The sequence below is a fragment of the Mustela putorius genome, unplaced genomic scaffold (genome assembly GCF_011764305.1).
Source record: "Mustela putorius furo isolate JIRA1106 unplaced genomic scaffold, ASM1176430v1.1 tig00000695_pilon_pilon_pilon, whole genome shotgun sequence".
NCBI lineage: Eukaryota > Metazoa > Chordata > Mammalia > Carnivora > Mustelidae > Mustela > Mustela putorius.
In genome coordinates this window covers 7,997,604-8,019,286 of record NW_025421447.1, presented here as the reverse complement: position 1 = coordinate 8,019,286, position 21,683 = coordinate 7,997,604, and the positions used below count along the sequence as shown (strand labels likewise).

General features: G+C 56.2%; 1 protein-coding gene across 3 annotated transcripts in view; it reads left to right on the top strand.

Annotated features, from left to right (window-relative positions):
• PIK3R5 (phosphoinositide-3-kinase regulatory subunit 5) overlaps positions 1–20,909 on the top strand; it is a 61,356-nt gene extending 40,447 nt beyond the window's left edge. The window contains exons 3-19 of one of the 3 annotated variants that reach the window (XM_045083370.1): positions 1,418–1,518; positions 4,049–4,117; positions 4,845–4,983; positions 12,073–12,142; positions 13,987–14,161; positions 14,604–14,757; positions 14,988–15,071; positions 15,369–16,083; positions 16,209–16,365; positions 16,717–16,824; positions 17,267–17,398; positions 17,529–17,622; positions 17,732–17,808; positions 18,427–18,520; positions 18,608–18,690; positions 18,981–19,093; positions 19,194–20,909. In XM_045083370.1, the coding sequence (XP_044939305.1) occupies positions 1,418–1,518; positions 4,049–4,117; positions 4,845–4,983; positions 12,073–12,142; positions 13,987–14,161; positions 14,604–14,757; positions 14,988–15,071; positions 15,369–16,083; positions 16,209–16,365; positions 16,717–16,824; positions 17,267–17,398; positions 17,529–17,622; positions 17,732–17,808; positions 18,427–18,520; positions 18,608–18,690; positions 18,981–19,093; positions 19,194–19,341 (2,513 nt within the window). In that variant the 3' untranslated portion in view covers positions 19,342–20,909. Of the gene's footprint in view, positions 1–1,417; positions 1,519–4,048; positions 4,118–4,844; positions 4,984–12,072; positions 12,143–13,986; positions 14,162–14,603; positions 14,758–14,987; positions 15,072–15,368; positions 16,084–16,208; positions 16,366–16,716; positions 16,825–17,266; positions 17,399–17,528; positions 17,623–17,731; positions 17,809–17,906; positions 18,521–18,607; positions 18,691–18,980; positions 19,094–19,193 lie in introns of those variants that run through there. The other 2 variants (XM_045083371.1, XM_045083372.1) reach the window with 2 other exon arrangements.
• The last annotated feature ends 774 nt before the right edge of the window (positions 20,910–21,683 follow it).

Sequence of the window (21,683 nt, the reverse complement as noted above, 5' to 3'; positions counted from 1 at the left end):
GAATCTCAGCCGAGCTTCAGTGATCAGGAAGCTTCCACGTCACATGTTTCCCAGGACCCAGGAACGGGCTTATCTGCAGGCAGGGGCAATTCTATCTCTGAAGACTGGTGCCTACTTTTGATCATTTCTCATGCTTCTAAGAGTGTTCATATCCCATATCCCACTTGCCTCTCTGACTAACCCCATAAGATAGGTAGCCACTGCTCCTTGAACATACCCGGTTCCTTCCCTGGTTCCTTCCTACCTCAGGACCTTTGCACTCACTTGCTGCCTGGAACTCTTCCCTCGGAATGACACGTAGCTGGCTCCTTCTCATCTAGGCCTCAGACCAAGTGTCACCTCCTCTGAGATGTTTTCCTTGGTCTTTGGAATTACACAGATCTAGATTAAAGCTGTCTCTCACTGGCTGCTGTCACATGAATGGGTTAACCACTTGGGACCCCACCTGCCTCACCTGTAAAGGGAGAGTGGCGGCCACAGGAGCTTCTTCCTGAAGGGCGGAGGGGAGACTCAGGGGGACAGAGTCCATGTATGCAAGAGCCTAGCACCTTATCGGCACACAGTAGGGGCCAGTCAGTGGTCCTTTACTGCCTACGGTCTGGATGGAACCTAAGCATAGACAATAGAGTTGGTGGGGGGCGGCATAATTACGTAAAAGAAGACAAAAGTATCTGACTTTGGCCAATTTTACAAAACTCCATGTCCGCATGAAAATGCTGTGAGGGTCTCCCCAAACTTGTAAGGAGCCCAAGCTCCTGAAGGTGCCCGCAGCACAAACTCCCTGCCGCTCACGGCTGGCTCCCCTCGCCTCCCCCCGCTACGCTGGCCTCTACCACGCGCACACGCGCACAGGCACACGGGCCTCCATGTGCACCCCACTAACTTCCAGGGGTTTACCACTGCTGCCTACGGGGAAATAGAGCCTGGCACAGTAAGGAAGTCTGGGGAAGTTACACAAGGACAGAAGTGCCCACTCTGGCTTTCAAAAGCTACACGGATGTAGTGTCCCCCTTCCTGGGCCCCCAGCCAGGCAGTCCCAGGGTGGACTCTCGGTCTCTCTCGGAGGCTTGGTCTTGCTTTGGGACGGAGCTTGCCATGACTCTTCTTCTCCTCTTTCCAGAACTTTCTGCCTCTGCCCTCCTTCCCTGCACCTTGCAGATTCCAGCACCCCCTGTAGGAGCCAGAGCCGCAGAATCGTGGCCTCTCAAGGGGACCCCAGCCCGTCTCTGTGTCTCATGAGCCCCGCTCTCTGCAGGACTGCAGGCACTCGTCTCGATGAGGCATGATGGTGTTGGCTGTTGGTCCAGAGTCTTCTCAGTCCGTCCCTTTAACCAGGAGGGCCCCCATGCAGTCCCCGGGGATTCCCGCTGCTCTCCGGACCTGACCCGAACTCCCACCTCTCTCTCTGCCTTTGCAGCTGGCCTGTGTCTCAACTGCTGGAGCCTGCAGGAGCTGGTCAGCAGGGACCCGGGCCACTTCCTCATCCTCCTGGAGCAGATCCTGCAGAAAACCCGAGAGGTGGGCGCTGGCCAGGGGTCAAAGACGCGAGGGAAAGGTCCCCATGGAGTGCTGGTTCTGGGGTGTGCTTGGCCCAGCGTGGGGGGTTGACAAAGGGCACTGGGAACCCCTGACTTTTCTGTTCCAGCAGTGCTTGGGGATTGAACGTTTCTTGGAGGGGCTTGTGGTCCTTTCAGTAAGAGAATGAGGATTCCTAAAATTCAGGAGTCCGGATTCTGAGTTTAAGCTGCTGCTGCTTCTTCTTCTTCTTCTTCTTCTTCTTCTTCTTCTTCTTCTTTTCTTTTTGGGAGAGAGAGCAAATACAAGTGGGTTAGGGGCAGAGGGAGAGGCAGAAAGAGAATCTCGGGCAGGCTCCTCGCCCAGCATGGAGCCGACTCAGGGCTCGAGCTCATGACCCTGAGATCACAACCTGAGCCCAGCTCAACAGTCAGATGCTCCACCGACTGAACCCACAGGCGCCCCCCACTTTCAGCTGCTTCCTAAGACAGACATTTCTTGCAAGTCTGGGTATTCACTAGAGAGGAGGGAGTAAGCTCTCCCGAATTCCTTTCCTTGGAAAGAGCCAGGAAAGTAGACACAGAAGAGAAAACCGATTAAACAGCGAGACCATATGAAGAGGCTTTTCCGACTAAGAAGAATGGTGTGTTTCAGGCTCAGCTGGGCTGGGCTTCTAGAACAGCTGGGGATCCGTAAAGAGGGTGCTAGCTCTTCTATAAAGAATTGTCTTCTTAAGTGTTTTTTGTTTTTTTTTTTTTTAAACATGTGACTTTTTCAGCTGCCCTGAACTGTCTTGGTTTATCAGAACACCCAAGGCCCCAGTTCTGGTACCACCATTTACAAGGTGCTGTTAGACCCCGACCATAATAAGCAGGCCAACTCAGTTGGCCTGCTTAAACTGCCTTTGGGGTGTTTAGTTTATAAACGCAATTCTCTGCAGCCATGTAGCAATAGGGGAGGATTTGTAGGAGGGACCAAGGAGCGGGTGTATCAGGCACATGGTTCAGGGTAAAGAGAAGAATTCTCAGTGCACCACAGAGGGTGGGCCTTTCTCTGCATCTCTGATGCCCACGAGTTCCAGAAGGGGCCGACACCTTTAGCATGTTGACCGAAGGATTCTAAATCCCGTGCAAATGTACGGTGGCAAGTGGATCAAAGAATGAGTTGAGGAGTACATAAACCTTGGAAACAAACATGGAAAGAATGTTGCCTCGGTTACAATAAAATAAATGCAAATTAAAACCATAATGAGACAGTCTTTGCCTAGCAAATCAGCAAAAAAAAAAAATTACAATGAGGAATGCAGGGAAGGGTTAGAGTGAAACCCGTGCTTTCGTATGCACAGCATATTAAAATTGGCACAGTCCTTCTGGAGAGTAACTTGGCAGGGTGCTTCAAAGGTCAGAAATATGTTTATGGTCTTTGATCTGTTGATCCCATTTCTTGAACTCGAACCTAGAGAAGTAATCCAAATTGTGGAAAAAAGTGCACAAAGTAACGTGCATTGTAAAAGGATTTAAAACAGCAGGAAGATAATCTCAAAGGTCCAGAATGAAGCTAATAAATGACAGAGATCTAGCAGAAGAGATATTGCGCAGGTAATAAAAAGATGGGCATTATCCAAAGGTATAAACAAATTTTAATGTATAAAAAAATGCATCAGTGAGATTTATTAAACGGTGTACTGAAAATTGACTAAACGTCTGAAAAAATGCAGAGTGCGTTTCCTAGCGCATACCACACAGCAGGTGGGATTCTAAGTGCATTAAAAATTTACATTTAAGAAAACGAAGCTGCAGAGAAAAGAAGAAAAAGTGTATATGAATATTAACATGATGCTTGCTTGCCAAAGCAAAAATCCATAAGGGAAGAAAAAACAAACACTTCTAATATTGAGACATCAGGAAAAGAAATCTATAAATTAAAAGCTACACAATAGGGGCGCCTGGGTGGCTCAGTGGGTTGAGTGTCTGCCTTTGGCTCAGGTCATGATCCCAAGATCCTGGGATCGAGTCCCATGTCAGGCTCCCTGCTCAGTGGAGAGCCTGCTTCTCCCTCTCTCTGCTGCTCGCACTCTCTCTCGCTATCTTTCTCTCTCTAGTAAATAAGTAAGATCTTAAAAAAAAAAAAAGACAACAACAAATTTGAAAAAATACAACCTAAATAAAATGGAAATGTGTAACTAGGAGCAGGGGGAAAAGGTAGTCTTAGAGATGATGTAGCAAAACAGAAATTCATTTATAAATAATAATAGGTTAAAAATGAGTAAAAATATACACACACTGATTTACATGTCTGCAGAGGAAAATACAGAGAAAAAATGGTGTTAGGAGAACTCATTGCGACATGAGCGGTGATTGCGTTTGGAGGGGAGATATTGTGAGTGCTTTTTTTTTTTTAAGCTTGTATTTCCCAAATTATTGCCTTGTGGTTACCTTACTTTTCCCGTAAGAAAGAAAGGACAGAACAAGAAAACGCCACTCTGTTCTGCACCTGTGATGAACCTCACGCTCTCCTCCTGTCCTGTCCGCAGGTCCAAGAGAAGGGCACTTATGACCTTCTCGCGCCCTTGGCCCTTCTCTTCTACTCAACTGTCCTCTGTGTAAGTTCCAGTGTGGCGGGCCGGGGGAGGCAGGAGAGGCTGGGGAGGGAGGATCTCACTCCTCCAGAGATAAGCCGGGACCTTGAAACAGGTGTCAGCTGTCTGATGGCTTTCCAGGGGGGCCACCATGAGAGGCCTCAGGGCTCCGTGCGGATGCTGTGGTGCCTGGCACAGCTGGGCTCCCGTGGGGAGTCTGTCATCCACGGCCCGTTCAGGAGCTGTGACACGGATTCTGCTGAGGGGTTTCCGGTCCACCCCGTTCTGTACCCCCAGAGTCGGTTCCCCCGGGGTGAGCATGCCGTCTTCCCCAGACCGGTGGCATCGAACGGCCACACATATGTGGGATCCCATCCACTTCCGAGCCAAGAAGTAACCTTTGCCTCAGTGGGGATATGCAAATACAGGTGGTTCAGCCACTGAAGACCATTCCCCAAATGACCAGGAGCAGTGGCACCATTAGACTAACCCCCCCGCCCCGGGTGACAGCTTTACAAAGGGGCACTCTCACGTGTTGGGTCTTATGTGGGGTGAAAGCATGGCCCCCGGGTACCATCCGGCCCATGTGTAACTCCCTCCCTGCGGATAACTTCCGGTTCTTTCTTCCCCTGTCCCGGGACATACTGCTGCCGGGAACAGAGTGCCTTCTGTGGAACATTCCAGAAAGGAGCAGGGTCTGTTGCGGAGTATCAGGCAGCTCTCTCTCAGCCAGACCTCTCTCTCCATCCAGACACCACACTTCCCACCTGATTCGGATCTCCTTCTGAAAGCAGCCAGGACCTACCACCGCTTCCTGACCTGGCCCGTTCCCTACTGCAGCATCTCCCAGGAGCTGCTCACCTTCATCGACGCTGAGCTCAAGGCCCCGGGTGAGTGCTGGCGTGGCAGGCGTGGGGACTTCGTGGTGCACGCGGCACCCGGTGGCTGACAGCAACGCAAAGGAGAATTCTTAGGGGAAGCAGCAGGGGTTCAGGGCGAGGAGACCCCGCTGCACGGTCTGTGCCTGGACTCTGGTTCACCAAAGAGTTTCCGAGACTGCCTGGGTCAGACAGAGGAGCCCACGTAATACTGACTAGAGGCCCCTGCTGGTCCTCTTTGCCTCAGGAGCAAATAGGGAAATGCATGTGTGGACCGATGGCGCTCTGACCAGGGGAGTGACCCCGGCCAGGGGCGGACAGGTTGATGGGCGCCGTGACAGGTGTGGACAAGGGCCTGGTGCCACGTTTGTACATGTGGGGTCTGAAAAGGAGGAATTCTTGAAAAATGGCAAGTGCTCCAAATAAACACAAAAACGAGGGCCCGGCAAGGCGTTCTAGAGCAAGAGAAAACCTAAGGAGGTAACATTTACCGCGAGGTGGCCCGAGGGAGTAATTCATCAGCCTCAAAGGAATAACGTCATGTAAAGGTCCTTAGTGATGCTCTTAACACATTTTATAAAACTCAACTTTCATCCCTAACACCTGAAACCCTGGAAATATATAGAAGTGTTCTTAAGGGGGTAGCAGCCCACAGGGAAATGCTAGAGGCATTTCCATTTCAGTCAGTACCTTCCTCTCTGTGCTTATTGGTGTTTTGCCTATGCAAATAGGCAAAAATAGAATATTTCTTCTTCCAGAGAAAGTAATATTTTAATTACGCCGAGATCAGGCAATTGCTTATCTGTCAGGACTAAGAGACTCACCCACAGAACGGACTGAACTAGTCAAGAGAGCGCTAATGGCATTCGCCAGTCAGAGGACACAGTGATGGGGGAAAAAACCCAGCAATTTATAATAGCAACTAAACATATAAAAGAAGAAAGAGAGAAAGAGAGATGCGAATCTCTCTTCTATGTTACCTACACAGAGAAACAAACTTAAGGAGAAGTAATCTAAGAGAGGCATTGCCAGATTGAATCAAGATTTGTTATATGACGAAGTGGCCTGCAACCAAGGAGGGATCAACTCGGTCCTTTGATAAATGGCATCAGGACCACTGACCGACCATCAAAACTGAGCTACGGTTCTATCTCAAAAACAAACCAGTAAATAAGAGTTCAATCTCAAACATAAAGTACATTTCAGGTGGATTGAAGGTCAAAGTGTGGAAAAAAGAGACCATGAATGTAAATAGAAGAAAAGTAGGTTACAGGACCCACGCAGAGTGGAGAAGAGATACCAAATGGTAACCTCCCCCTGCCACCCAAGGCAAAAAGGATCAAAGAGAAGGCTGACAGATTTGGGAACATTTAAAGCTTTTCTATAGCTATTCAGTCATTAAGGATATAGAGGCAGAGGCACCGAGGGCAAAAGATGTCTAGTCATCTGTTGAGTTAAAATGCAGGTCCCCAAAATGCTATATGTTATAATCCCATTTTTTGTTTTTTCGTTTTTCTCTTAAATTTATATAGGTACCAGACCCTGTTTAGCGCCCATAACACCTAGCTCTAGTCACGCACACTGCACACACACAGGACAGGAACACCAAATCCTGCTCTCCAGGAGTTCCTGGAACCCAAGAGAGCTCAGGAAGGCAGCTTAGTCCGGGGGTGGTGGTGGTGGTGGTGGTGGCGGCGGGGAGTGGGGGGCTTCCTGCCTTCCTTCCCCAACCATCTGATTTGTCCGCCCCCAAACAGTCAGTCAGGCTGGCTGTCTCCTCCTGACCAATCCGCTCATCTGTCTCCTCCCAGCCCATCTGTGGATCTGTCTTCTCCCAACCAATCAGCTTCTCCGTCTCCTGCCAATCAATCCGTGGGAATGGGCTCAGGTTAGGGTAGGCGGGCCCCAAAGCCCACCTGTTCCTAGGTCCTCTGCGCATCCTAGAGGCGTGAGTGCAAGAATTTAGAAACCGGGGAGGCCCCGAGGAGAGGTGCTCAGGCACGTGGTGAATAGACAGCTCGCCGGTCTAACTTTGCGAGGCGCCCTAAGTGGACAGGCGAGTTCAGGATTAATCTCTTCCATTCCCTTCCCCCCACCTGCTCCCCCAAACCACCAGATCTGCATTGCCAGGGCTTCTTCCTGGGGACCAGAATTCCTTTAACAAGAAGGCTAAGCTTTTCTTCCCTCCTATAAGGTAGACAGAAAGGATTCAAAAATGCAAATACCCTAGGAGAGCCTTGGGTGGGTAATCACAGATCTAAGTGACTCTTTTTTACTTTGAAATGAGGAGGGGAGAGCGGGGAATGTAGGGCTGGGGGAGACCATCACCTCCCTGCATGCAGGGAGACCGTTCCCAATGTCAGGTAGTACCAGCCGGCTCTTGTCCGCTGAACGCACGCTATGCCTTGAGATGTTTGCAGGGGAGGGGGGCATCTGGGTGGGGCTGTCTGCTGGGCAGCCCAGCGAGTGTGGAGGGCAGGCTGTGGAGGGAGAAGGTCTGATGCTGGGACGGCAGGGTTCTACGCGTGGGGAACAAAAGTCAGGCAGAGTAGCAGGCAGAGCTGGAGATGGGATAGGGTTCTTGGGCTCAGCGCAGAGGACCCTGGGAAGTCTGGTCCCTCACTGCGGAGCGCCTCCCTCCGTGACACTGCCTGGGGGACGGTGTGACACCGCAGATGTCCTGGTGATGGAGGGGAAGGCCAGCACCTGTGTGGAGAGGGTGGTGTCCTGCCTGTGCTGGGAACTCGTCCTCTTCCAGGGAAAGCAGAACCGAAATAGGAAATCACAGACTCTTCGGCATGTCAGAGAGTCATTTCCAAACAGTAAAAAAAAAAAAAAAAAAAAAAAAAAGAAGAAAGAAAAAACCCCTAACATGTAGAAACACAGGAAGCCTTCGTCAAAGACACTGAGCTCATTACCGAGGGAACCCGCAAGATGGCAGGGCTGTTTAAAGGAAGAGATGAGAGCCCGATGGAAGTGTCTTGATAAACCAGAGTAAGATTGCAGAATTAGATGCGGAATTGGTTAACATCATAGAGGGGGGTAGCACCGTAGCCTGTGGGTGCACTTTTCTACGGGACAAAAATCCCTTCAGTCGTCTCCCCCAGGTTCACCTCCCACTTCTCAGAACCTCAGCCGTGGCCAGTGGTGACTAGCAAATTGGGCTAAATCACCCTTTCCTCTATGATCCCGAAGTGGGATGGTTGGAAAGGGCTGTAGCCAAGCTTTTGTCAGGGCACGTGGGACTGTTTTCCCTTATGGCAGGTCCCCGTCCCCCATCCTCCGTGCCGAGGGAGGCAGTGGGACGGAGGCTGCGGAGTGAGCTCTCCGAGGAGAAGCTGAGGCTGAATCACTTAGTGGTTCCTGGTACTTGGTATGACGCCGTGGTGGCCTCAAATTCTGGAGCTGTGTCCCCTGTGGCAAGACACGTATTTAACTTACAGGAGCTCTCGTTTCTCATCTGTAGGATGGGTAGCCTCATGCCCCCTCCCTGTCGGAGCACTGCCAAGGGCGATGCTGGTGCTCTGGGCAGCCAGAGCCGGAGAGACAGGTCCTGACGGGGGAGCCCAGAGCCAGGCCCTCCACCCAGGGTGCCTTAGGGAGCCAGTTGCCAGGGCGACGAGTGAAACAGTTTATCCCGCTTTGATGTGGCTGGGTGGGCAGAGGAAGTGGGCAGGTTATCAAGCGTTCGGGCCGCCCCCTTCTTCCTGGCTCTACCCCAGTAGGCTGGCCCACCGCCTCTGGTCCCCGGCGCGGGTGGCAGGAAGCCTCAGGTCAGCACTGCCGGCTCCCGCCCACCACAGCCCTCTCGGCTTCAGCCCGCATGTTTGTTGGGTATTTACTCCAACCCCCGCGGGGCTGCGTAGACCACAAAACCTGCCGGCAAAGAGTGGATCTGTGATCGTGAGCGGCGACAGGGGGCATCACCCGTGAGTCTCAGGACGGTTTCCAAAGCACACACCGATGGCTTCTCCCCCAGACCACAGCCCTGTGAGCAGAGGGGAAAAAGCCATAGTCTTCCTATTTCATGCAGGAGAAAACAAAACTCAGAGAAGGTTCGCGTGTCTTGCCCATGCTCTGAAGTCGGGTGTGAGAGAAGGAACACGGGCCTTGGTAGGACCTATGCTTTGTCACTTTCTGGCCGACGCCCTTGGACAAGTTACAGGAGCTCTCTGTCCAAAGCAGGACTGTCGTTGTTGGGGATGAGGCTGGTGCTGGCCCGGGCGTTGACCACGGGGAAGGGCTGGTCTTCCCCATCCTAGAACACCCTGTGGGGTTGTAGCTTATCCTCGTCTTCCAGAGGTTGAACCCGAAGACTAGACAGGTGAGCGGTTCGCCCATGCTCACAGAGCTGACAGGCTCTCCACCCCTGGAGCCTATGTCTCTTGGATCCCCAAAAGCCATATCCTTTGACTCCAGAAACCTACTCTTGCATTTGCATAAAGCTCTTTCTGCCCAGAGACATAAGCCAGGAGTTGTGTATGACGGGAAAACCTGGGACTGTCCCAGCTGCCATTTCGCAAGCTCGTTCCTTCCCCGGGCAGTCTCGGCCACTTTTCCTTTCACTTGGTGCCTTCAATCCTTCAACCCTCTGCTGAAGCAGGTGCAAACCTAGATTCAGTCACTTTGGCCCTTGAGCTGGTGGCAGGTGAATTCTGAATAATCTTCTGTGGCCAGAGGCATTTGCATTTCATGCTTTTTTGGGGGGGGCGCCTCTGATTATGGAATAGAGGATGTAGAACCCTTGAAGGAAAGTCAGATGTCTCTGACTAGCGGATGGGGGTCTTCCTCAAAGAATGCTCCCACACCAAATGCATAGGCCCACCTGTGCACCCCAAACCACGACCAATTCTCCCCCACTCCAGACACCAACTGAGTGTCCCAAGACCCAGTGCGGTTCTGGCATCAACTACCCACATTTAATGCAGACCCCATGGGTTAAGAGCTCAGTCCCCTAGACCACCCCCATTTCAGATGCCAGTTGCAAACCCCACTTTGCTAAGAACGCAAAGTGAGGGAAGGATGCAGCTGGCAGGAGAAAACATTATAACTGAAATCCACTCCCTCCCTTTCAAAGTCTTAATTACAATTGGCCAAAAGTGGTCTGTCAGAAAAACAAAACAAAACAAAACAAAACATTTAAAAATTTGAGTATTTGATGTTATAACATCAATGAAATAGTTTTATGATTGAAAAACTGTGGTTAGGAGGGACGCAACATCACTGCTCTGGTGTACTTGTCAAAGATTCTTGCCTCCCTCCAATCCTGGGATGACATGAAAAGCCCCAGATCAAGGGACGTTCTACCATAACCAATCAGGATTCTTGAGTCTAGGTCACGGATGACCAGGACAGACTGAGGAAGTGTTCTAGGTGGAGGAGGCTAAGGAGAAATAAGTCCATGCAGTGTGGGACTCTGGACGGATAGGATCCTGGAACTGAAAGAGAACAGTCAAGCCATATATGTATTTCTTGTATTACGGAGTCACAGAAGGAGATGTAGGGAAAAGAGTGGGGAGCCACTGTTTCAGAAATCACAGGGTAGGATGAATCAGAAATAAGCTGGCTGCCCATGACAGAAACCCCAGTATAACATTGGTGGAAACTCATAGGAGTTTATTTTTTTCTTATATTAAAAAAAAAAAAAATCCACTGGAAGGCAGTCCAGGGTTGGCACAGGAATCGCACAAACATTCTAGACCAGGCTTCTCCTTTCTTTCTGCTCCACCATGCTTAGCAGAAAACCTCACCCTCAGTGCCCTTTCATGGTCTAATAATGACTGCAGGAGCTCCGGCCATCGTGACCCTATACCAGTTAACAGAAAGGAGGAAAGTGGGAGTTACAGAAAGGGGTCTTCCAGAACCCCCACCCAACCCCTGGAAGGCAGGTTGAGAAATGTGACCTATCGCTCAGTGCCCAGGGTCCCTTTGGTGAAGAAGGGGGTGGGTGCTGGGTGGATGCCCACAGGTCTTTGCTGTGTGTGGCCCCGAGGAAGAGTGGCCTAGCAGAGCGTGGACTGGTCCTTCAGGGTGACCTCGGGCAGGGCAGTGAAGGAGCGGGGATGGCAGATCTCACTCCACTCCCCCAGGCCTGGTGGCTCTGCAGAGCTGGAGGCCATCCCATGGGCGGCAGGGTCAGGAGAAGACTGCGCAACTGAAGTTCGCAGGACAGCATTTCACTGACCGGCTTGCAGGGAGCCCTGAGGGGAGCTTGCCTCTGTCATGAATGCAAGTGGCCACCAGGTGGCGTCCCAGGTCCCCATAGCCATAGCCCGTTCCAGGGACTTTCCTATTACATGAACTTCTAAACATGTGACAATTACGTCAGAGAAACAACACGCAAAAGGCCCCCAAGTCAAAGCAATTAGGTCCTAAATGAGAACAGCACAAACTGGTCATTTTTATTTTTTGCAGTTGACCGGACAAAAATCATGGCCTTTCTGTTTGCAGCTGCCTCTGATCCCTGCTGGTTGGGGCTTTGCACTTTTCAGAGGGGCTCGCCTTCCTGCTCCCCGCTCACACCCATTCTAGGGCAGCCTTGCCCCCTGACAGGGACCCCTACCTGCCCTCCGAACCCCAGCCCCTGCTTCTGGGGCTCTTGCTGGTGGAGAGGACCAAAGGTGCTTGAATCTCCCCGTGGTGGGCACACAACCATGTCCTTCCTGTGGACAGTCTGTTCTGCAGCCACGGGCCTGGGTCAGGCTGCAGGAGCAAGGGTGAGACGTTGGCTAGTTTGGTGCTGGGGCAGAGGCAGGGCTCAGCCTGGGAGGGACAGCAGCAGGGAGGCCGAGCTGCCCTGAGAGCCCCTGGGAAGCTGGGCAGAGGTGCGGAGGGCCAGAGGAGACTGAGCTGGGGGCCCCCACACCCTCGGGGGAGCCCCTGCACCTCGAGAGGGCCAGGGAACCCCTGGGCCGCTGCAGACCACCCACCTTGAAGCCTTGGGTGACGCACCCATCGTCCGTGAGGAGCCAAGCTGCGTGGGACCTGAGCATCATTCCAGGGGCACGGGGGGAGCTTTGCAGGCCGGTGTGGGGCCACCGCAAGGCCATGACTGCTGGAGAAGCAGGTCAACCGACCAACTCTCCTTTGTTCTGGCTACAGGAATCACCTACCAGCGGCTGGTGAGGGCCGAGCAGGGCCTGCCCATCAGAAGTCACCGCAGCTCTACTGTGTGAGTGTTCTGGGGTAGGGTTCCCCCATCCCCACCCCCACACCATCCTCCCTCCCAGCCCCATGCATCTGGCTTTCCCTCCATCCCTGCACCACCTCCCCCTCCGACCCCCCAACCCCTGGGAAACAGTCTTTGAGAGGACCAGGAACACCTGGGAATCATGGGTGATTCTTTGTACATAAGGTCGTTTCTCTGGGCTGAGGCGTTTTCCTCCCAGTTCTAAATGGCTCCAAGGCTTTAAAAAATGAAACAAACATTAAAAGCCACCTGCACCGATCATGCCAGGTCCTGGGCACACATGACTTTGCTTTGCCCCCACTTTTCAGATGGGGAAACTGGAGGTCAGAGAGGCCGAGTGTGACTTCCTGAAGGTCACACAGCTCGTAAGTGTCTGAGCTGGGATTGAAGCCTCAGTCTTACTCAAAGGCGCATGTGCTTTCTATAGCATCTTTCTCCCTATTACTAAAACAGCATTTTCCAAACCTTTTTTGATGAGGACCTACAGTTAAAAAAAAAAAAAAAGCATTTTGTTTTATTTTTATTTTTTAAAGTAATCTCTTCGTGCAAGTTCTATGGGGCTCGAACTCATGACCCCGAGACCAAGAGTGGCATGCTCCACCAACGGAGCCAGGCAGGCGCCCCTAAATGATGCATTTTATATGAAAGCCTACTGTATACACACACACACATGCATGCGCACACAGAACTGAAATGAGCTTTAGGTAAGAACACGCATGCAGAGAAAGCGTGCAAGGGGAGGGCATATGCCCGGCGGGTGGCGTCCTGCCCTCACATCTGCGTGGAAGGAGTGAGTGAGCACTCAGTTGAAGGAGAGTGGCTCAGGCAGAGACAGCTTGTGCAAGCCTGTCCCCTTTTCCTGACGAATGGAGGGATCAGCACTAGTTCCGCCCCCCCCCCCTCCGAAGGATGGGGACTGACAGAGCCCAGTCCTGTCGGTGGGAAGCGGGGGGCTCCGACCCGGGGCAGCCATCCGCAGGGATGGGCAGGAAGGCCACCTTCACGCTCCTTCTCTGCACGGAGCCTGTGAGAGAGAGGGGGGAACAGTTCCAGCAGCTCCCACCGCAGTCTCTACAGCAGGGCTTTTGCGCTGTCTCGAGTGCTTCACGAAAACACAGCGATGGAGGGCGGATGACGGAGGGCGAAGTGAGAACAGACGTGTGTGCTTAACTGCTAGCTGGGCCATCCACACCTTGGGGGGTTCCCGATTCTGTTCACATTTGGTCTGTCTGAAGTTTTCCATGATGAACAGAATGTCAAGGCTGGCCCAGAGAGGGAGCGCAGGGTCTGGGGAGAAGGCGGGCTGGGCACAAACTCCACTCCCAGCCTCGTGCAGGCAAGCTGGGGCCAGCTAAAAAAGGGGGGGTCACCTGTGAGCTGCAGACTCAAAGGCAGCCTTGACCCCTAGCCTGAACTTACAGGGCAGCTTGCACACCCGCGTGTGGCTGCCCCGTTCCCTCCCCCCTGCAAAATGAGCCCTGGGCCCCAAGTCCCCTCCCCTAAGACGGCCCAAGTCCCCTTGAGGCCTCCTTTGTCCATCCCAATGTCCTGTAAGAAAGATGCTGATATAAAAATTAAGGTGAAATTTCTTTTGGAAAAATGAAGTCTCACGCTCAGAAGGTCCCTGGAAAACACTCAAGTAGACTGCAAGCTGTGCTCTTCGAACTGGGAGCCCTGAGCCAGCCCGCTGCCTCTCCCCTGGGCTTGGCCTCTACCTGTGGAGGCCCCCCGTGGGCTGAGCAGCTCCTCTGGGTGCCCCATGTGAGTGAGGGGTGCGGCAGTGCTGTCCCCGCCCCCACCCCAGAGCCCATCCTCTGTGCCCCCAGCACCGTGCTGTTGCTGAACCCGGTGGAGGTACAGGCGGAGTTCCTCGCTGTGGCAAACAAGTTGAGCACGCCCGGGCACTCGCCCCACAGCGCCTACACCACCCTGCTCCTGCACGCCTTCCAGGCCACCTTTGGGGCCCACTGTGACCTCCCGGGGCTGCACGGCCAGCTGCAGGTACGTGCTAGCGGCCCCAGGGCCTTAGCATCACCCTGACCGACGTGGCTGGGCAATGGCTGGCAGACTGGCCATGCTGAGAGATTTCTGTGATGCTGGGTCCCCACAGAGGTGCCAACAGAGGTGGCTGGCAGCCCAGGCAGGGGACTGGGCACGAGCTTCTGAGGACGGGGTGGGCTGGGAATAGGCTGTAGAGGGAAGCTGGGAGACCTGACTTCTAGGCCTAGCGCTGTGATGGGTTAGCCATGCTGCCCTCATGTGTCCTCCCCTCTCTGGGCCTTTCTCTCATGACCACTTCCTGAGAAGGGGACCCTGGGGAGGTGGGTGCCAAGGCTGGGGAGGAGAGGGACCACAGTCACCATCAGAGAGAACCTAGGGGCTTGAGGAGTCGGGCAGCTGAGCCCTGGTTTGGGAGCAGGCCTGTCTTGTCCTGTGGTTTCAGTCCAAGAGCCTGGCCGAGCTTGAAGACATCTTCACGGAGACCGCAGAGGCCCAGGAGCTAGCTTCTGGCATCGGGGACGCAGTCGAGGCCAGGCAGTGGCTCCGGGCCAGGCTGCAGGCAGTGGGAGAGAAAGCTGGCTTCCCCAGCGTCTTAGGTGAGGCTCTTGGGAGAGCGCAGTGTGTTTTTTCCCGGGGGGGGGGGGTGAGCAGCCCCAGGGACCAGTGGCTCTGCCCCACACAGCCTGGGGGGGGGGGACCCAGCCGTCATGCGGGCACCCCACCATCCCAAGGTGGGAAAGAGTGCTGGCTGGCCTCTGCCCGGCGCTAATCTCTTCTCTTCCACGAGCTCCTTGCAGCCCTCACCTCCCATCCCCTCCTCTTGCAGATACTGCCAAACCTGGTCAGCTCCGGACCATCCCCATCCCTGTTGCCAGGTGTCACACGTACAGCTGGAACCAGGATAGCTTTGGTGAGTGGCCCGGCTGGTGCCCTCGAGGTGCCCACCCCCCAACACCCCCCTTCCCAGTTGCTTCCCGTCCTGCCACCTGCCACGGGCCCAGTCGCCCAGGCAGGCTCTCAGCAGAACAAGGGCTTCTTGGCTCTCAGCTCACCCTCCTCCCACCCTCTCCTCCTCCTCCTTCTCCTCCTGCCCCTCCCCCTCCTCCTCCAGCCGGTCTGTCTGAGCCTGTGGTCCCTCCCGAGGGCACTCAAGAGGGGTTTCAAGGACCCAGACACCCAGACGGTGCCTCCCCTGGCTTCCCCGCAGACATCCTGCAGGAAATCCTGCTCAAGGAACAGGAACTGCTACAGCCAGGGATCCTGGGGGACGATGAGCAGGAGGAGGAGGAAGAGGAGGAGGAGGACTTGGAAACGGACGGGCATGGTGCTCAGAGGGATTCCCTGCTCTCCACCAGCTCCTCCGTCTTCCACGACTCCACCCTGTCCCTTGCCTCGTCCCAGGCCTCGGGGCCCACCCTGTCCCGCCAGCTGCTGACCTCCTTCGTCTCCGGCCTCTCGGACGCCGTGGACAGCGGTTACGTGGAGGACAGCGAGGAGAGCTGCTCCGAGCTGCCCAAGAGGCCGGGCAGCCAGGAGCGCCGCGGCCACCGCAGGCCCGGGCACAAGTTCAACCGGATCTATAAACTCTTCAAGAGCACCGGCCAGCTGGTGCTGCGGAGGGACTCCCGGGGCCTGGAGGGGGGCTCGGACTCGGGCCTGCCACTGCGGCGGGCAGGGAGCCTCTGCAGCCCCCTGGACGGCCCGGCACCGCCTCTCGCGCGGGCCCAGCGCTCCCGCTCGCTGCCGCAGCCCAAGCTCAGTGCGCAGCTGCCCAGCTGGCTCCTGGCCCCCGCCTCGCGCCACCAGCGCCGCCGCCCCTTCCTGAGCGGGGACGAGGACCCCAAGGCGTCCACGCTCCGCGTCGTGGTCTTCGGCTCGGATCGGATTTCGGGGAAGGTGGCTCGGGCCTACAGCAACCTGCGGTAGGAGCCAGACCTGGGGTTGCGGGATGGAGACGGGGCTCGCCCTGCCCTGGGTGGGGGGGCGGGGGGCGGGGGCGGGCTGAAGTCCGAGCGGGACGGCTCTCTCCTGGCCTCCTCCTCACCAGGCAGCTGGAGAACAACCGCCCGCTCCTCACACGGTTCTTCAAGCTCCAGTTCTTCTACGTGCCCGTGAAGCGAGGCCATGGGGCCAGCGCCTGCCCTGCCCCTTCCAGCCAGACGCCCCCACTCCCCACAGACTCCCCGAAGCACCCCAGCCCTGCGGTAGGTCCCGACCGCAGCGGAGAGGGGGGCGTCCTCACCTGGTTGAAGCCCTTCCTGGACTTGGGGTTCTGTCCCACGTGCCGTGGGAGCGCAGAGCAGGCCCCCGCGGGCCACCGGAAGGGATGAGAAGTCGCCACCGGGAGCAGTCACCGCCGCTAGGGGGCGCCTCCTCCTGCAGGAGCCTCGCTGGGAGGCGGGGGCATCCCTGCCCTGCACGTGGTGGTGGCACTTCGCTGCGTGACACTGGCTAAAACTTCTCAGACTCCTCTCAGGGCGGGGAGGGGCTCTGACGGGGGCTGCAGATGCCGTCGGGGGCGGCTGGCTGGAATGACTCCCGCCCCCTTGTCCCAGGAGCTGGAGAGCACCAATGACATCTCCCACTACCTCGGCATGCTCGACCCCTGGTATGAGCGCAACGTGCTGGGCCTCATGCACCTGCCCCCCGAAGTCCTGTGCCAGGTAAGCAGCCCCCGTGGGGGCGAGGGGGCACCTGCTGCAGTCACACGGGGCCGCTCGGAGGCCCTGGTTTTGGGGGGACCCGCCCTGAGGCCTCCAGGGCAGCCCAGGGTGAGAAGCGCGACTGAGCCCAAACTGAGGGCAGTTGAGGGCAGAGACAGGGTGGGTCCCAGAAGGGTCCTGGGGTCATTCAGCTTCAGCCTCCTGCCTCATCTCCCGGCTTTGTCCAGCTCCCTGGGGAGCTCTGGTGTCAGGTGAGGGGGCTCCGGAGGCTGGGCTGTGGCCTTTCCCCCGGCCATTCTGTGTCCCTTTGATCACACCCTGGCTTCCCTGGCTCTGTCTGCCTCCATCCCTGTATGGATGCGCGTGTCCATCTCTCTTCCCCTCGCGTCCCCTTGCTCCCTGGCTCCCCTGACCAGGCCCCGCCATGCCCCCCTCCCCCCAGCAGCAGTCTCTTAAAGCGGAATCCCAGCCCCTGGAGGGCTCCTCGGCCCAGCTGCCCATCCTGGCGGACATGCTGCTCTATTACTGTCGCTTCGCCGCCCGGCCGGTACTGCTACAGGTCTACCAGACAGAGGTGAGAACACCCCTGCTGCGGGCAACCTCCCCACCCTGACCCCTGCAGCCAACCGCCTCATGCTGCAGCAGCCCCTGGGTGTGGGGGCAGCTGGGAGGGCCCCACTGATGCCCGTCCATGCCCTCTGCAGCTGACCTTCATCACGGGGGAGAAGATGACCGAGATCTTCATCCACTCCCTGGAGCTGGGTCACTCTGCCGCCATGCGTGCCATCAAGGCTTCAGGTGGGTGATCCTGAGCCCCGGGGGACATGGGCCTCGGAAGGTAGGGGCCTTGCGGTCTGGGAGGGCTACTGGAAACAAGAGGAAGTGAAGGTCTGTCCATGTGCCACAGGTCCTGGCAGCAAGCGTCTGGGCATTGATGGGGACCGCGAGGCCGTCCCTCTAACACTACAGATTATTTATAGCAAGGTGAGGCCACTGTTGGGGCCGGGTTCCTGGGGGTCCTGCTCCTGACCCTTCCTCACCCAGAGTCAGCCCCCCTACATCCTCAGGCCCTCGTTTTTCAGCTGGGAGGCCACAGCCATCTCCCGTGGACAGAAGGGGGAGGGAGTGGACATCCTTCTCTCCTTCGGTCTCCAAAGCCACCCCCCCACACAACGAATGTGCTCTCCCCCAAACCGCATGTACTCAGCAGATCCCATGAAGTGTTAGGGCCTGGCTGCGCGGCTGAGGATGGGAGGGCAAGGGTGCGGGGTCCAGAGGCACAGCGAGGGAGAGCCCAGTGACCACAGGCTGGCATGCCTGGCTGGGTGCATGGGAGCTGTCTGAAGGGAGCGAGAGGATTTGGGGGCAAGGGTGGGTCTGGGTGCTGTGAGCTCTTGTGCCTCTGATCCGTGGACGAGGCCAGCCACCTAACACTCCTCGCTGGAACCATCGAGGTCCATATGGGGGTCAGGGATCAGGAGTCAGGGGTCTCTTGGTGCCGAAGCGAGCAGGTGAGAGCTCCCCCAGGGGAGCACAGACTCCCTGTGGTTGAGGGTCTGGGGGGCCTCTGGCTGAGAGGGCCTGGCTTGGCTGCGTTTCCAGGGGGCCATCAGTGGCCGAAGCCGCTGGAGTAACATGGAGAAGGTGTGTACCTCGGTTAATCTCAGCAAGGCCTGCAAGAAGCAGGAGGAGCTAGGTGAGTGGCGGCAGGGTGCGCATGGCAGGGTGCTGTCTACAGCGGGGAGGGGCCCTGAGCCTGGCCTGAGCTGCCCCTGCCCCTCAGACTCCAGCATGGAGGCCCTGACGCTAAACCTGACGGAGGTGGTGAAAAGGCAGAACCCCAAGTCCAAGAAGGGCTTCAACCAGGTGAGGACGCCCCTGCTTTCCGCTGCGGTCCCTTTGGGAGACCCTGGCGCAGGAGGATGCGGGGTGCTTCCATGGTCAAGAGTCCTGTGCACGGATGTGTCTCACCGTGGGGCCCTGGGCCTTCTCCTGGGGCAGTTGGGGAGGGACAGGGCCGGAGAGGAGGCAGGGCCACAGGGAGGCTGGGGACCTTGGCCCAGGTTAGCTGTCAGCCCCGCAAAGCTGCTGTGGGGATGACCATGGCCAGCGGTTCGGGAGCAGTGATTGGGGGCTTACGGGGGCTTTGCTTCCAGATTAGCACGTCACAGATCAAAGTGGACAAGGTGCAGATCATCGGCTCCAACTGCTGCCCCTTCGCTGTGTGCCTGGACCAGGATGAGAGGAAGATCCTGCAGAGTGTGGTCCGGTAGGAAGGGGGGAGCCCAGGGAAGGTGTGTAGGACCCTGGAAGGAGCTGCAGGGGTGAGGCGGGTGGGGAGCTTGCCCTTACTCCCACCTGTCCTGCAGGTGTGAGGTCTCCCCGTGCTACAAGCCGGAGAAGAGCAACCTCCACACCCAACCCCAGCGGTCCCCTGACCTGCCGTCCCAGGCCGCACCGGACCTCTGCTCCCTCCTCTGCCTGCCCATCATGACCTTCAGCGGAGCTCTGCCCTAGCGGGGCCCTCACAACCCAGGACAGGAAGCCCGGAGCAGGCAGCATCCACCGAGGCCCTTCCCACAGTGGCCGGTCTCACTCCCTATGGAGAACTGGATGGCCCCCTGTGGGATCAGGCCCTGCTGTGGGCCTTGTGGCGGACAGCGGGCAGGGGGTTGATGGTTTCTGGGCCCTCTGGGCTGTGGCCAGCTACACTCCCCCTCCGATTCCTCACGGTAGAGAGGAGGGGGATGGATGAGCTGACCCCAGAGGCCCTGGCCATTGGTGTGGTCTAGGACCCTTTCTAGAAATATCTGAGGTTCTGGTGCTCCGTGGTGTGGTTTAGGCCTCCTCTCCCAACCCTCGGCTGGACCCCCCTCCTTAGTTTGTCAAAGTGTTGGAAACACTTTGTATCTGGAGTTCAGTCCCCTCTACTCTGGGATTCAGGTGGTAGAAACAAGGTTAGGGGCTTCTTCTCAGACTTTCAGTAGCACCCCTCCCCCCATCTCTCTCTCTGCCTCACAAGTTCCCTGGGTCTTCTGGGAAAACAGCACTAATGCTTTACCTGTGTACGCTCAGCCCCGGGAGCCCCTTTCTGGCTCGGAGGGCCTTGGGTTCTACAGCAGTCCGGTTACCTGCTAGCTTCTCCGAGCCTCCATGTCCTCAGCACTAAGACCTTCAGGGGCCTAAAAAGAAATTGCCCGCCAAGTGCCTGGCCCAGTGGCCCGCTCATAGCCGGTGCTCAGTACGGATGAGCGGCCTCACCCTTAAGGGCCAAGTCTCCCCCACCCCCCACCTGGCACTGGGACACCGTCACAGGCTCTGGGATGCCCTTCGCTCCCCTTTGAGGCAGGACCGAGACTGCGGGGGTGAGGAGTGGTTAGGTTCACCCTCGGAAGGAGGAATGGCCTTGGCGAGGGTAAGAGGATGGTTGCACGGGAGCCCCCGCAGTCCTCGCTGACTTCTCTCCTGGGTTGGGCCCCATGACCCCCGCTCCCACGTCAGGCCTTAGCCTGGTGTGTATGGAGACTTCCAGTCCCAAAATCCACGGGCCCCATTCTGGCACCTGGGCGGGATCCCAGAGGGGTCGAGGGAGAGCCTGGCCTCCAGGTGCTTTGTGCCTGGCTGGGGGAAATGGGTCATGGGACATGAGAGCCAAAAACATAAAAGTTGTCGTGTCTGAGTGGTTTGGAAGCTGGAAGCATATGTGGGCTAGGGCGGTAGGGGGGGGGCGGGGGCAGGGCCGAGGATGGGATTTGGATGGGACAGGTGGCGAAAGTAGCCATGGGAGAGGACCACATCCCTCCCAGAGACCCTCCATCCCCTCCTTCTCCTGCTTCACCTGGCTCCAAAGGTCCGGGCTTACAGGAGCCCCCAAACCCCAACCCAGACTACTCACCACCAGAGAGCAGTGACTGGAGCTGGCTCTGCCCTGCGTCATCACCCCCCGCCCGGTCCTCACTACCTATACTTGCTCTGGGCTCCGAGAGTGGCCAGCCATAGACTTTGCAATGTATTCTGTTGTGTGAACAGGTTACTACAGGATAAAGCAATACCCATGAATAAATGAATAGAATTTAATATTATTTAAAAAAAAAACTTGATTCTTCTCCTATTTCTTGATCCCCTCCCCCAGTTATTTTGCTGCATGAGGAGTAACTGCTAGTTGCTTCGTTAACATAAACCCGGTCACAAGCAGGAGCAGCAGCAATCAGATTCTTGGGGGATTGTTCTGTTTATCTTTTTGTAAATTTTCCTCTCTATGGGAAATGTATTTGTGCTGGGATTTTCTCTGACACTACTCCACTGAAGCCTCATCCCGTTGCCGAGAGGAAGGGAAGGGAGCTCATTGTCGGCCCTCTGGATGGGGGCTGTCCTTAGACTTGGCTCACAGGGAAGGAGAGAAGAGCCGTGAAGATGGGAAGGATGTTGGAACAGACCTGTGACTTGCGAGAAGCAGGTCAGCATCGGGAAGGCAGGAAAGCAGATCAGCATCCTAGCGTGCCTAGGAGTTCAGCTTTGAACTAGGCATGGAGGAAGAAGAAGCCATGAGATGCGCTCTCTGCACCAGCTAGCGATTGCCAACAATAAAGCACACCGGACACCCGGTGGGTGAAAACCGTGATCCCTTACTCTTGCTTGTGCGTCTGCAGGACCTCCAGGGATCACTCCGTCTAGGTGGGGCTCAGAGCAGCTTGGCTCCAAGTGCAGGTTGGTCTCAAAGGCACCTCGGGCCGCCACGGTAGCATGAGAGAGGCGTGGTAGGGCCTGGAACTGGTGGGGTGCCTCTTCCGTCAAAATTGCACCGACCCAAATCAAGGAAGCACAACGACCCACAGATTTAATAAACTCAGCAAATCTCA